Source organism: Corylus avellana, chromosome ca2 (genome assembly GCF_901000735.1).
Source record: "Corylus avellana chromosome ca2, CavTom2PMs-1.0".
NCBI classification, from domain to species: domain Eukaryota; kingdom Viridiplantae; phylum Streptophyta; class Magnoliopsida; order Fagales; family Betulaceae; genus Corylus; species Corylus avellana.
The window spans coordinates 47,238,841-47,254,193 of record NC_081542.1 but is presented as its reverse complement, the minus strand read 5'-3'; the positions used below and the strand labels follow the sequence as shown (position 1 = coordinate 47,254,193).

Sequence of the window (15,353 nt, the reverse complement as noted above, 5' to 3'; positions counted from 1 at the left end):
GAAGATAATCTAAATAATGATCTTCAAAGGAAAAATAGTCCACAGCTTTTAATGACTTCAGATTTTCAATGTGAAAATAGTCCCCATTATTGCAACCACCTTTGAAGTTTGAACTAGACTATTAAGGTCGAACAAAAGTCATCTCCACGAGTCAGAGGGCGTTGGTTGTAGGTTGATCTTTAATTGGTTTGGCTGCATATGTTAGGTAAATAAATATCATGACTTGAAAACAACTACCCCACTAGATTAGACATCTTTTCTTTCAATATTAATTATTGATGCTATATGCCATCTAATTTCTATATATATATATATATATATATATATCGTATCGCGACTTTTAGAAGATTATGGAAGAAATGATAATCCTAAATTTTGATCTTTTGTTAGCTTTCTACTACCCTTATCGTCCTTTTTCATTGAATTGTTTGTATTAGATAAATATCTATTGTTTTTATTTTCATTTTATATATGAAGTATCTATTTTGTCCTCTTCTCCCTTGTCTCCCCAATAAGGACAGACAAAGTCACAAAGCATTAAAGTCGGTTGACTTGCGTCAATCAGACACCTCGCCGAAACGCCAAGTCGGTCTTTGTGTATGCACAACTCATGTCCTCCTCTTATCGAATTAAACCGCCATTCATAACCGCACCAAAACATAGTAATACTGAAAATCTTGCATAATTGCAAATTGGATCTCCAAAATGGCTTCTTTCAATCGCTCCTTTCTTCCCATCGTGTTCATTTCTTTCATGGTTACCTTCCTCAACCTGACCACTCATGTAGCTGCCCAAAATTACCTCAAGCACGTCTGTGGAAACACCACCGTCGCGCAAAATAGCATCTACAGTTCCAACATCAACTCCCTCCTCTCCTCCCTCTCCTCCAACGCCACCGGAAACATCGCATTCTACAACACCACCGTCGGCCAAACCACTTCCAACGCCGTTTACGGTCTCTTCAACTGCCGTGGAGATGTCACTGCTGACATGTGCCGAAGATGCGTGCTCAACGCAACCCAAAAGCTCTCCAGCACGTGTTCAACGGAGAAAGTTGCTCTTACTTGGTACGACGAGTGCATGGTGCGCTACTCCAACGAGTCTATCTTCTCCACCGTGGCCCTAATCCCTAAACTGAACATGTGGAACACACAGAACATGACCGACCAGGACCGGTTTAACCGGCTAGTGAACACCACTCTGACCCAACTGGCAACTGAGGCTTCCAACTTTCCGATCGGCGTTAAGAAGTTTGGGGTGAAGGAAGAGAAGTTTTCCGAGTTTCAAAATCTGTACACCCTCGTACAGTGCACACGTGACCTGTCCGGCACCGACTGCAATAGTTGTCTTCAGGCTGCTATTAACCGTCTTGCTATTTGTTGTAGTGGAAGCCAAGGGGCAAGAACTCTGTATCCTAGTTGTAATGTTGGGTACGAATTGTACCTCTTCTACGATGTACCCACAGCGCCCACGCCTGCACCAGGGCTTGCACCTCCACCTCCAGCCTCCGTAACTGGATCAAAAGGTCAAGTGGCCGAACTACTCATTTCACTGCTTTTTCATTCTTCTTCATTAATTATTATTATTAAGTGATGGAATGTCAACATGGACGTACGGTATGCTCTAGGAAGCTTTATTAAATTAGTACTAAAAATATTTTTGCTTGAATCACCCTATTATTGCATAGTATTGGAAAAATTAGGAACAAAGTGAAAGCCATGCCCAAGTGTGACTTTTGATGGTTAGGATTTTGTTTTCTTCCGTCTAACAATTAATGGTATATATATATACACTGCTAAATTATGTATGAATCATGATATGCATGCAGGTAATAGCAAAATCTCAGCAGCAAGGATAGTCGCCATTGCTGTTCCAATTGCTGCCTCTGTGGTGTTATTCATTTTGGGCTACTTTTTCATAATTAGGAGAAAGAAGTACAAAGCTGTGAAAGGAGAAAATGGTAAAGAATAAGCATATCTGCATATGGGCTATTACGCACGATCTTTTAAGTCTCTTGTCTGCAATCTCTTACTTTTATTGTTTACATTTGTAGATGCAATTAATGATATGACAACCGTGGAGTCCTTGCAATTTGATTTTGCTACAATTGAGGCTGCCACAAACAAATTCTCACATGATAACAAGCTAGGTGAAGGTGGATTTGGTGTAGTTTACAAGGTAAGTATAACTAAATTAACTCGTACATACATATAAGTTAATGGGAGTTCACAAGCTTAATATTGGAATTCTGTTCTAATGTTTGGGTGAAATACATTCTCAGGGTATACTTCCTAACAGACAAGAAATTGCTGTAAAAAGGCTATCAAAACACTCTGGACAAGGAGCAGAACAATTTAAGAATGAAGTTGTTTTAGTAGCCAAACTTCAACACAGAAATTTAACAAGGCTATTGGGATTTTGCTTGGAAGGAGAAGAAAAGATACTCATCTATGAATTTGTGCCCAACAAAAGTCTTGACTATTTTCTATATGGTTTGTCCACTTTAACATATATATCCAGTAGTCTTTGCCATTTTGATTTCATAATAGTTTTAATTTCTAATCAATATGCATTTGTATCTAATATTTTGTTCATATAGCATGAGTAATTTTTCTAATGAACTTGTAGACCCAAAAAAGCAAGAAGAATTGGATTGGTCAACACGTTACAAGATAATAGGCGGAATTGCTCGAGGAATTCAATATCTTCACGAAGATTCTCGGTTAAGAATTATACATCGTGATCTTAAAGCCAGCAATGTGTTGCTAGATGTAGATATGAACCCAAAAATTTCAGATTTTGGCATGGCAAGGATTTTTGGAGTTGATCAAACACAAGGAAATACAAGTAGAGTTGTGGGGACTTAGTAAGTTTTGAATTTTTCTTATGCTTTGCTTCATCAAAACTAAGGAGTACATTTATTGTTCATCTATCCTAGCTAACTTATAGATCACTGAAATCAAACAACATAGGTAACAAGTGTATGCTTGGATTAGTGTGAGCTCAACACCATGAATTAGAATATTTGGAATAAATTAGTTATTAAGATTGTTTATTATCCTTCAAGTGACGCTACTATATTTGTGGCTCTGGCTTGCAGCGGTTACATGTCTCCAGAGTACGCAATGCGAGGAGAATTTTCAGTGAAGTCAGATGTGTATAGTTTTGGTGTGTTAATTCTAGAGATTATCAGTGGCAAGAAAAACAGTAATTTTTATGAATCAGATGGTGCTGAAGACCTCTTGAGCTATGTGAGTATGAAACAGATATTGTAATCTCTTGTATACTTCTTTAATGCCAAGTGCAAAGAAGAGAAACTTGACATATAATTTGATGCAGGCTTGGATACATTGGAGGGATAGTAGGCCGTTGGAATTGTTAGATCAAAGTTTGAGAGACTCTTACTCTCGAGATGAAGTCCTCAAATGCATCCATATTGGCTTATTATGTGTTCAGGAAGATCCAGCTGACAGACCCGCCATGGCTTCGATACTTCTCACGCTCAACAGCGGCTCGGTTACACTACCATCACCGCAAGAGCCAGCATTTTTCCTGCGCAGTAAAACGGACATGCCCATAAAGGATCTGGAATCTGATCAATCTACAACCAAGTCAATGCCATCGTCTGTTAATGAAGTGTCCATTACTGAACTACACCCACGATAGCCCACTTAAGCATCTACCTACCAACCCAGACATCCAGAGCACGAAACTCAAGACAATATGTATTTTACAATAATGTTGTTGATTAATGCTCATACTACTTGATGTTCCAATATATAGGCTGAAGAGGAGTAAAGCACAAATGTTGATATTGTGAAAGTCTAATATTGGCTAGAGATTATAAAGTGAGAGCTATATATATATATATATGCGCGCGCTCAGGGAGTTTCAGTACTTTACCCGTACAAAAGTTAAAAAATAAATAAATTAAAATTGATAGTGTATGAAAGTAATGGTATTCACCTTTGTACAATACTTTTTTCTTTTTTTCTTGATATATGGGGGAGAGGGGCATTTCGGCTAGTAGTTTCTGCTTCAGGAACAATGGTGAATTGATGACCCGGTGTCTATATATACTAGGCTCTTTGTCTAATTAAATTGGTCTTGCATAAAATTCTGCCCGATTAGTTGGGTCCTTTTGCAATTCGGAAATTAAGAATTATAGCTTTTATTATAATAAAAACTGTAACAACAAAAAATTTTCCTTTCAACCGAAGATTGATCCTTCTTGTGTGCTTCAAGAGTCGAGACAACCTATCATATATTTATCTTTAACTTTCACCTTTTTATCCATTAAATATCATATCTCTTAGTATTTTTCTAATTAAAATTTATTTATCAAAAAATTAAAAAAATTTACAATCCCCAGCACTAGGTGCTGCTTGTCAATAATAATAATAATAAAAATCATAATATTTATATCGAACTCAACTTTCGCTATTTTTATTTTTTAAATTACTTCAATCACTTTTTACTATTATTTAAATTAAAAAAAATTATAAAACAATTATTTGCTTTTCACTTTTTCATATAAAATATATATTTTTATTCTTACATCGCATCAATTAAATCTTATTTTATTTCAGCCTAAACAAACAAAATCCAATACCAAACTTTAATTGCAGATATGACAACTCAAGATAATTTCTTCTTTTTCTTTTTTTTCAACACACGCACAAAGAATAGTCAAGCTTTCCTGCCTCACTCACCATACATGTTTGACCCCGTATCATCTGCATATATAATAAACCAGCAAAAGACACATCAAGTGGCAGAAAGAGTGGTAAAGCGAAGCGAACCCCTGAAGGCACTTGCAAATTTGCAAGTAATTAAACAGAGTGAGTCAGAATAATTACAAGAATCAACATGGCTTCCTTCAAATTTCCCATACGCCATCTCACTCTCTCAAATTGGTTCATCAAAATGCCTTCCTTCAATCTCTTCTCTCTCTTCCCATTCATGCTTATCTTCCTCAACCTGACCACTCATGTAGCTGCCCAAAATTCCCTCTACTACTTCTGTGCAAACGCTAGCTTTGTCCAAAATAGTGTCTACAGTTCCAATATCAACTCCCTCCTCTCTTCCCTCTCCTCCAACGCCACAGGCAACATCGCATTCTACAACACCATAGCCGGCCAAACCACCTCCAACCCCGACTACGGTCTCTTCTTCTGTGGCGGAGAGGTCAATTTTGAACTTTGCCGAAAGTGCGTGTTCAACGCAACCCAGCAGCTCGCCAGTAAATGTCATATCTCTTAATATTGTTTTAATTAAAATTTATGGTTAAATTTACTTTATCCTATGAAATTTTAAGAGTTTTTCAATTCGAATTATAATATTTAAAAATTGGCAATGTACCCCATAATGTTTCAAAAAATTTCAATTCAGGCATTTTGTTATTAATTTCTATCTAATTAAACAGAATTTTTTTTTAAAAAAAAAGTATGAGGGTAATTATGTAATTTCATAAATTTTCGTCCAATTAATAAAAATTAGTAACGAAAAATTTGAATTTAAATTTAAATTTTTTAAAATATAAAGAGATATATTCATAATTTTTAAATATTGAGATTCGAATTAATATCCATAAAATTTTAAAAGATGAAGCGAATTTAACTCTAAAATTTATTTATGGAAAAATTGAAAATATACGTCTAGTATAGTCCAAAGTTTAATTGCAAATAAGACAACTCAACATAATTTCTTATTCGTTTTTTCAACACTCGCACACAGAAAAGTCAAGCCCTTTTTCAACAAAAATAAAAACAAAAAATGAAGAAGAAAAGAATAGTCAAGCCCTTCTGCCTCACTCATCTTACCTGCATAATAAACCAGCAAATTAAAGACACATGAAGTATAAGAAAGATTGGTAGAGTGAACCTGAAGATAGTGATCAGAATAATCACCTTCATCAACATGGCTTCCTTCGAATTTCCCATATGCCTTCTCACCCTCTCCCTCCTAACCTTTCTTAGCCTCACCGCCGAGGCAGCACCCACTTACGCCTCTCACACCTGCTCAAACTCGACCTTTTTCACACCCAACAGCACATACCAAGCCAACCTCAACCTCCTCCTCTCCGCTCTTTCCTCTAACGCCAACAACCGCAGCGGCTTCTACAAAGCCACGGTCGGCCAGGCCCCTCCCGACGTCGTCATCGGCCGTTTACTCTGCCGCGCCGATCTCTCCCCGGACCTCTGTCAAAACTGCATCTCTACTGCCATGAGAGATATAAGAAATCGCTGCCCCGCCGACAAGGTGGGGCTAATCTGGTACGACGAGTGCACGTTACAGTACTCCAACGAGTCCTACCTGAACGACAAGGTGCCCTTCCAAAACTTTCCAACCACCACCCAGAACGTCGTTGAGCTGGACCACTTCAACACGCTGCTGTCAACCACGATGAAGTCGTTGGCGACACAAGCCGCGAATTCTCAATCGGACAAGAAGTTCGCGGCGGTTGAAGTAAAGTTCACGAGCTCACAGAAGCTGTACTGCATGGTGCAGTGCTCGCCTGAGATGGACGCCGAACTGTGTATGAGTTGCTTGGAAAGCGCCATAGGCTCTCTTCCTCAGTGCTGCACGGGAAAACAAGGCGGAAAGGTTCTGCTTCCGAGCTCCAACATTAGATACGAGTTGTTTCCATTTTACAATCTGACCACAGTATCTCCCGGATCTCCTTCTCTTCCTCCTCCAGGTACGTTATAAAATGCATCAATAGTTTGTCGTGATTTTAACGCATGCTCTGAGATCATCTTTCTTTAAAAAAATTAAAATCTAAATCTCATATTTCGATATCTTTTGAGGTACGTCATCATTTGGGTCTTCTAGCTGCAAAGGGAGCTAGGCACTTACATCTTGAAAAAGAAACAAGATCAATTGTTTTTCTTACTTGTGCTTTCAATTCGCTTTTGCTTGTACGCTATGTAATTCTTTTTACAGTTGCGCTTGTTAATGTTGATTTTACAGTTTTATGTTTGGAATTGTGATAGGAGATATAGCTTTTATATTTAAAAAAACAGAAATTAAAAAAGCTTTATTTTTTGATTTTTTTTTAAATGCATTTTAGACTTTTTAAAGCAACTATCTGTTGTGGCGAACTATATATGTTTGTCACACAAACTTAACTGATTAATATAGGAAAAAGAAAAGGAGTACTGTTATATTATATATATATATATATATAATCCCACAACAAACCATCATATAGAGTTAGTGCGAAGTCACAATGAGTCAATGACACTTGTTAATTGTTAATATTGCAGGAAAAAGCAAGTCATCTCTGATTACTATCATCGCCATTGTTGTCCCAATTGCTGCTTCTGTCGTGCTTTTCGCCATTGGATGTTTCTTCCTGTGTAGAAGAACAAAGAAGAGTTACAATTCATTACTAGTTGAAAATGGTATTAAACAAAAAAGAAAAGCATTAGTTGATCTTCATTTGCGCTCAACATTCCACTATAATAATTTATTAAATTATCAGAATTCAATATATATACTGTTTTGTTGTGTAGTTGGGGCTGAAATTACATCTGTAGAGTCCTTGCAATTTGACTTGGGTACGATTGAAGCTGCAACAAATAACTTCTCTGATGATAACAAGATTGGCAAAGGTGGATTTGGTACGGTTTACAAGGTAGAATATCGCTAATTAGCAACAACATTTAGTTATTTTTATAAATACATATGTATGTGTGTATATGTTCATTGAATATTCTAATCTTGTTTCAAATGTAATGTCAGGGTATCTTTTACAATGGACAAGAAATAGCAGTGAAGAGGCTATCCAAAACCTCTGGGCAAGGTTCAGCAGAATTTAAGAATGAGGTTATGCTGGTTGCGAAACTTCAACATAGAAATCTAGTGAGGCTCTTAGGATTTTGCTTGGAAGGAGAAGAAAAGATACTCGTTTATGAATATGTGCCCAAAGGAAGCCTTGATTACTTTTTATTCGGTTTGGCCAACCTAAACTCATATCAAGTTCTTGACTAATTTTCATTTTGGGTCCATTTGAGACTTATTTATTTCCGAGTTGAATATTTAATTTTGACAAAATTACAGATACCGAAAAACAAAGACAATTGGATTGGTTAAGCCGTTACAAGATTATAGGAGGCATTGCTCGAGGACTTCTTTATCTTCATGAAGATTCTCGGCTTAGAATTATACATCGTGATCTTAAAGCTAGCAACGTTTTATTAGATTGCAATATGAATCCAAAGATTTCAGATTTTGGCATGGCAAGGATATTTGTGATGGATCAAACCCAAGGAAATACAAGTAGAATTGTGGGAACATAGTAAGTTTTTAATTACTATTACTATATTTGCCTGGTTTAAATCAACAAATTCATTTCTTTTCTTGTAGCTTAAGAAAATTGCTGAAAAGAAAAAGTTGCAACCTTGACAATTTGAGAGTTCTGTTGGAACTCAAATTATTAGAGATAAATTGGTCAATAACTATGAGTTTCCTTATATGACATGCTTTGTGCATTATTTTATTGCAGTGGTTACATGTCTCCGGAGTATGCGATGCACGGACGATTCTCAGTAAAGTCCGATGTATTTAGCTTTGGTGTTCTACTTCTTGAGATTATCAGTGGTAAAAGGAACAACTGTTTCTATCAATCAGAGCATGATCAGGACCTCTTAAGCTTTGTGAGTATGGATCAGATTATTTCAATTCAGCTCTACTTTTATGAAAGCCAATATAATCGCTTCTTAGTGCTGAAGAGTATAAAAATAATAAGGGCCATCACTACTGAAAAAGGAGGAAAGGTAAAGATTCTGAATATTGTTTAATGATTAATCATTGCAGATCTGGAAACACTGGAAGAATGGAACCCCATTGGCATTGTTGGATCCTACCATGAGAGATTCTTTTTCAAAAAATGAAGTCATTAGATGCATCCATATTGGGTTACTGTGTGTTCAGGAGGATCCAGCAAGCCGACCAACAATGGCAACAATAGTTCTCATGCTTGACAGCTACTCTGTTAGTCTGCAATTACCTCAGCAGCCTGCATTTTTGTTTCGGAATAGAGCAAAGAAGAACATGAAAACAAATGAAGTGTCGCCTAGTGATTCTACAACAACTCAATCTGTTCCATTATCTATTGATGAAGCATCCATCACTCAACTATACCCTCGATAGTGTGAGGAACCGAGGTGTTTGTCTAACTTAGCTTTTGTCTATCCTAGTAATTTTCGTATGACTTTTGTTTCAGGAATGTAAATTTAGGACCAACATATGTACAAACATATATATAAACGTTTGGAAGTAGATATCCTTAATAAAATTCAGTAGTGAAACAAATATGTTTATTCTCGAAAAGAGGCCTTGTAAAGTCCCATTTGAAAATTGCTTTGTGGTTCTATATTTTTATTACAATATTACGGATGGAGCTACCGTTTATAATTGATTAAATAATTAGGAGTACATAATCCACAACTAAGTTAGCAATTATTTCAGTAATAGTGATCAACTACCTCAATTTGTAATTAAGGAGTTTTGTAGTAAAAATTGAAAGCAACTTATTCCGTCCTCCCCCAGCGTCTCTTTTTCTGCTTGCTCAAGATTTGGGAACGCTATTCACTACCTAGAACTAGGGGTGTAAACGAGTCGAGCTTGAATGAACTTCCCTTATTTGTTTGGGCTCGGCTTGTTTAAATTTTACTCGAGCTCATTATATTCGAGTCAGGATTCGTGTTCATGAAATGTTTTATTTAATATTCGAGTTGAGCACGAGCCGAACTTATGTGAGCGAGCCCGAACTTACTCACCAGCGGCTTGCTCTTTTAGCAGTCTTACCTAGAACTAGAGCCCTACCTAGAACTGGAAGCTAAAAAGTCAAAAGGTGCTTTTGTTGACCAGAGTCAAAAGGGCCCATTTACGTCAGTACTGTTTCAGCGTCGGTGTCATTTTTCCATTTCATATTCCACAACTCTGACCGGAATCTTTTTCCTCTTGTTCACAATTTCACTTGTTTTTTCATTCTTGTCATTTTCCCTTCTAGAAAGGACAGAAAATACGAGTTTGGCTGGAGTTGCCTCATCTGCATCACGCATACGGCATACCCTCTACACCACTGATGTCTCTCTCTCTCTAGAACACCACTTATGTAACCTACTGATAGCTTTGTTGTACATAATTTGTTCATTTGTGTTAATTTGTTCAAATTTTTTAATAATTCAAAAATATTAAATAAACAAAAATAATAAATATATATAATCTTCTTGACCAGATTTTTGACTAAAAAAATCCTGCTAGCTCCGCCCTACTCACCATGTGAATAAAAACCAGAAATCTTTCACAGACTGATTTATCATCAAAATGACTTCCTTGAATATTCTCTCCATGACCCTTTTGTTCCTTTCCGTGCTTACTTTCCTATTCCTCAACCTGATCACTCAAGCGGCTGCCCAAACTTACCTCTACCACTTCTGTGCAAATAGTACCGTCGCCCAAAATAGCATCTACAGTTCCAATATCAACTCCCTTCTCTCTTCCCTCTCCTCCAACGCCACCGGAAACATCGAATTCTACAGCACCACTGCCGGCCAAACCACCTCCAACCCCGTCTACGGTCTCTTCCTCTGCCGCGGAGATGTCACTGCTGAAATTTGCCGAAATTGCGTGGTCAGCGCAACCCAGCAACTCGCCAGTAAATGTTCAAGGGAAAAGATGGCGGTTACCTGGTACGACGAGTGCATGGTCCGCTACTCCAACAAGTCTATCTTCTCCACAGTGGCCGTAAAGCCTAGAATTTCCTTGCTGAACACACAGAACATCACCGAACAGAACCGGTTTAACCGGCTATTGAACAGGACGATGACCCAACTGGCAACTGAGGCTTCCAACTTTCCGATCGGTGTTAAGAAGTTTGGGACTAAGGAAGTGGATTTTTCGCAGTTCCAAAATCTGTACAACCTTGTACAGTGCACGCCGGACCTGTCCAGCGCCGACTGCAATAGTTGTCTTCAGGCAGCAATAAACCGTCTTCCGATTTGTTGTGATGGAAAGCAAGGGGGAAGAGTTATTTTTCCTAGCTGTAATGTTAGGTACGAGTTGTACCTTTTTTACCAGATAGCAGTGAATGCGACACCCACGCCTACGGCAGCTCTTCCACCTCCATCTTCAGGTTCAGTACTATCTCCACTTTACTCCTTTACTTTTTCCGTTTCCGTTTAATTATTGAGTGATGGTGCTTCAATTTTCAGATCTTGCCTTATAAATCTTCGCTAAATTAGTAATAATTTTGTTATACTCTTGTTTGGCAAAAGATTTGGTAGGAAGTTTTGGTTCAGTGGTTGATGTGATATAAAGGAGATAAAAGAATTTTTTGTTAATAAAAAATTAAAAATATTTTATTTTATAATTAAATATTAATAAAAAGCGACTAATAAAATATAAAAGTAAAATTGTTGGAAAGTTAAAAAAAGCAAAAAAGAAAAAAAAGTTGACTTAATTAGGCATTTGCCAAACACGGCCATGTTCTGTTCCAAATTAAGAACAAAAATTCCCGACAAACCGGTAGTAAGAATGTCTCCGACCCGGCCTCTAAAAGTGTAATGTTTCTCTTTAGAACGTAAAATGCACATATTTTTTTATTAATATTATTAAAAATATATATATAAATGGTGTATTAAAAAAAATGTATTTCTTAGGTGTTGAATAACACATTACACTTTTAAAAGATTGAGTTGATTTTTTTTTCTCAACCAAATTTGTGGGAGATTTCTTTCCGCCCTTGATGTGATTGAAAATTAGCAAGGTTCAAAGGCATGCCCTTGCCCTCATGAACTATTAGTATCTTTGACATGTCAATGGAACATGATATATTGTTTATGCAGGAAAAAGCAAAATCTCAAAGGTAACAATAATTTCCATTGTTGCTCCAATTGCTGTCTGTGTGTTGCTACTCGCTCTGGCCCACTGTTTCCTGACTAGGAGAGCAAGAAAGACGTTCAACGCTGTAAAGGGAGAAAAATCTATGAAATCCGATCATATCCAAAGTTATCAAGGTATGAAAGTGGTGTGTTGTACAGATCAAATCATGTCTCACTCTTCTTCATCGTTTGAATTCAAACATCTCTGTGTTGTAATCCATTTTTTTAAGGTGGTGTTTAAATTTAATCACAAACTGACATGCCCAGTTCATAATTGGTAAAATAATTAAGAGCTTATGATTGATAATTAAGTCAATTACTAAATAATTAAATGCACAAGCCAAATTAAAATGTGTATACCGCTAGTAATATATTTAAAACATGGCAAAGAGAGTAATGGTAAATTTCTTGCTGTCTAATAATTAAGTTAAACTTCAAGATGTAATCTCTTACGTTTTTTTTTTTTGTTGTTTTTTTTGGATAATAGCTACGAATGAAATTGCAAAGGAAATAACAACTGCAGAGTCCTTGCAATTTGATTATGGAACAATTGAAACCGCCACAAAAAAATTCTCAAAGGACAAGAAGCTTGGTGAAGGTGGATTTGGGGAAGTTTATAAGGTACTACGTGATGAACATTTATTTGTTGACGTACTTAAAGAAGTATATATATTTAGCAAATTCACTGCATTTAAATTTGAACAAATTTAGAGTTTTGAAAAGCTTTTTGAAATTACGATTTTAGGAGCTCTAAAGCAGGTTAAATTACATATATTGTCAGGGTATACTTCTTAATGGACAAGAAATAGCTGTGAAGAGGTTGTGGAGAAAATCTGGACAAGATGTAGAGCAATTTAAGAATGAGGTTTTACTGGCAGCTAAACTTCAACACAAAAACTTAGCGAGGCTGATGGGATTCTGCTTGGAAGGAGAAGATATGATGCTCATTTATGAATTTGTGTCCAACAGAAGCCTTGACAATTTTCTATATGGTTTGTCTATCTGAACATTAATATTCCTCCTATGGTCTTATGCATTTGCATCTACTTTTTTAACAATTTTCTTTTGATGGATTTATAGATCCAAAAAAACAAGTACAATTGGATTGGTCGAGACGTTACAAAATAATAGGAGGAATTGCACGAGGAATTAAATATCTTCACGAGGATTCTCAGGTTAAAATTATACATCGTGACCTAAAAGCTAGCAGTATATTGCTAGATGCGGATATGAATCCAAAAATTTCAGATTTCGGCATGGCAAGGATTCTTGAAGTTCATCAAAATCAAGGAGACACAAGTAAAATTGTTGGGACATAGTAAGTTATAAGTTTTTTTCGTTTCTCTTATATCATTAGAATTACTGAAGTCATTCAAGTACCATATAGATGAGTTGTCAGTTTAATTAATTAGTAGTTGATTTGTCAACTATATATTCTTAATTACTTTATAAATTATGGACTGTCAGGTCAATTTGTCTGAGACTTTTAGTAAAAGTTCAAGCATTTTCATTGTTACTCACATTGTTTTCTTTTTCTATTTTTGTGTTGGCATGTAGTGGGTATATGTCTCCAGAATATGCAATGCACGGAGAATTCTCTGAGAAGTCCGATGTGTATAGTTTTGGTGTCTTAATCTTAGAAATTATAAGTGGGAAGAAGAATAATAACTTTGAATCAGAGGGTGCTGAGGATCTCTTGAGCTATGTAAGTGTATACTAGCTAGAGAGCATAATTTGTTTCCCTTTCTAAATGCCAATATAATCACCTAATTACTTGATAAAATGTTCAGGCATGGATACGTTGGAGGGATGGAAAGCCATTGGAATTGTTGGATCCAGCTTTGGGAGATTCATATTCGAGAGAGGAAGTGATGAGATGCATCCATGTTGGCTTATTATGTGTGCAGAAAGATGCAGCTGACAGACCAACCATGGCATCAATACTGCACACGCTCAGTAGCTACTCTGTCACTCTAGAGTCCCCTCAACAGCCTGCGTTTTTCCTTCGCTCTAAAGCCGACCCGAACATGCCTCCAATGGATATGGCGTCTACTCAGTCTATTAGCATTTCAATGCCGTGGTCTGTCAATGATGAAGCACACGTTACCGAACCACACCCTCGGTAGTGCAAAGGAAGCAAGCAGTCTGCCAAGTATTGTGCAAATAAAAGTGGGCAGATTATGTGAGATTTTGTATAAGGGAATAACTTCAGTCCGGTCGTGGCAAACAAGGGGGGTTTTTTGCCCACCAATAAATGAATGCCAAATCAACTTGGAGCAAGAAAATACAATGAGAACAAAACACTTGATTTTTATCCTCCTCACAGCCCTCAGCCACCGATCTCCTGGATCCATCAGCGATTCGTCCTCCTACTCATCCCACTCCCGGTTCCAACTCAAATTGGGTCCAACCGCTTGATCCTCCACGGGTCCCAGGATGGCGGTGGCGATGGGACTTCCGGTGGCCACGTTTTTACTGGTGGCCATGGCATGAAATTTCGGGATGTTGAGGTAGAGAAGATTAAGAAAAATAGAGAAACAGAGAGGGAGTAAAAGATAAAGAGAGAAAAGAGAGAGCGTGGGAGGCAGAGAAGGTTTCAGAGAAAGGGAGAAGTAAAGAGAGAGATTTGGGAGTGAATTTAAGGGGGAGGAAGAAAAATAGTGAGTAAGGAGAGAAATATGGTGCGGGTGCTGGCGCCTGAGAGATATAGGAAATGGGGTGGTCGGCGAGGGACCCTATGGCTATTGGGGTGGCCGGCGAGCTACCCCATGGCTACGGGGGTGGCCGCGCCGACCACCCCAGTAGCAATGGGGTGGCTGCTCCTCCTCCCTTGGGCCTTCCATTTTTTTATTTTAAACAATTTATTAATATTTTTAGTCAATAATCAGGTGTAATTGTATTTATTTTGTAAACTTAAATTTGATAAGATTGGATTAGGTGGCAACTTCTTATTGGTGGCAAAAACCCCCTGATTTCTGCCACGACCGAACAACAGCACCTCTCTTTGTATAATAAAAGTAGGAAAACTGAGTGTGCCGGAATGTAAATATTTATGGCTTGTAAATTCAAGAAGACATATAGGACTTGGAATCACATCTATCCAAAGAAATGGACACCTCTATCTTATTTAAAAGAAGAAAACAAAATTATATCAAACTAGCTAACTCTGATTTGGATCTTTATCAAATAGTTTAATGGATTTTCAATAAGATTATTACCCTTTCAACTTTATCAAATAGTTTCTTACATTCTTGATCATATATCCTTTCTATCATTCTATTATTTGTTATTTCTTCTAAATATCTTATAGGATGCGCCTGTGAAGTTTTAATTATGCCTAAAATAAATTGTTAATAAATATTTTAAAAAACAAAATAGGAAAGAACATGTAACCCAAAGTATTTTTATTTTTTAATGGGTTGAGGTGGGTATGTAATGTATGGTGGTTGACCTATCTTGGAG

At 37.0% G+C, this 15,353-nt stretch overlaps 2 protein-coding genes across 2 annotated transcripts; both read left to right on the top strand.

Moving 5' to 3' along the window:
* Positions 1-570: 570 nt before the first annotated feature.
* LOC132168826 (cysteine-rich receptor-like protein kinase 10) lies at positions 571-3,813 on the top strand. Its single transcript, XM_059579883.1, has 7 exons — positions 571-1,525; positions 1,829-1,960; positions 2,054-2,178; positions 2,282-2,492; positions 2,629-2,866; positions 3,101-3,251; positions 3,340-3,813. The coding sequence occupies exons 1-7, from the start codon at positions 706-708 to the stop codon at positions 3,664-3,666; spliced, it is 2,004 nt and encodes a 667-aa protein (XP_059435866.1). The 5' UTR covers positions 571-705; the 3' UTR covers positions 3,667-3,813.
* Positions 3,814-5,785: 1,972 nt separating this feature from the next.
* LOC132170060 (uncharacterized) lies at positions 5,786-14,984 on the top strand. The gene is made up of 14 exons (XM_059580973.1): positions 5,786-6,700; positions 7,269-7,406; positions 7,518-7,639; positions 7,747-7,957; positions 8,065-8,302; positions 8,510-8,660; positions 8,821-9,155; positions 10,326-11,143; positions 11,856-12,026; positions 12,379-12,512; positions 12,673-12,883; positions 12,972-13,209; positions 13,449-13,596; positions 13,682-14,984. Exons 1-14 carry the CDS (start codon positions 5,920-5,922, stop codon positions 14,015-14,017), a joined length of 4,032 nt encoding a protein of 1,343 aa, XP_059436956.1. The 5' UTR covers positions 5,786-5,919; the 3' UTR covers positions 14,018-14,984.
* The last annotated feature ends 369 nt before the right edge of the window (positions 14,985-15,353 follow it).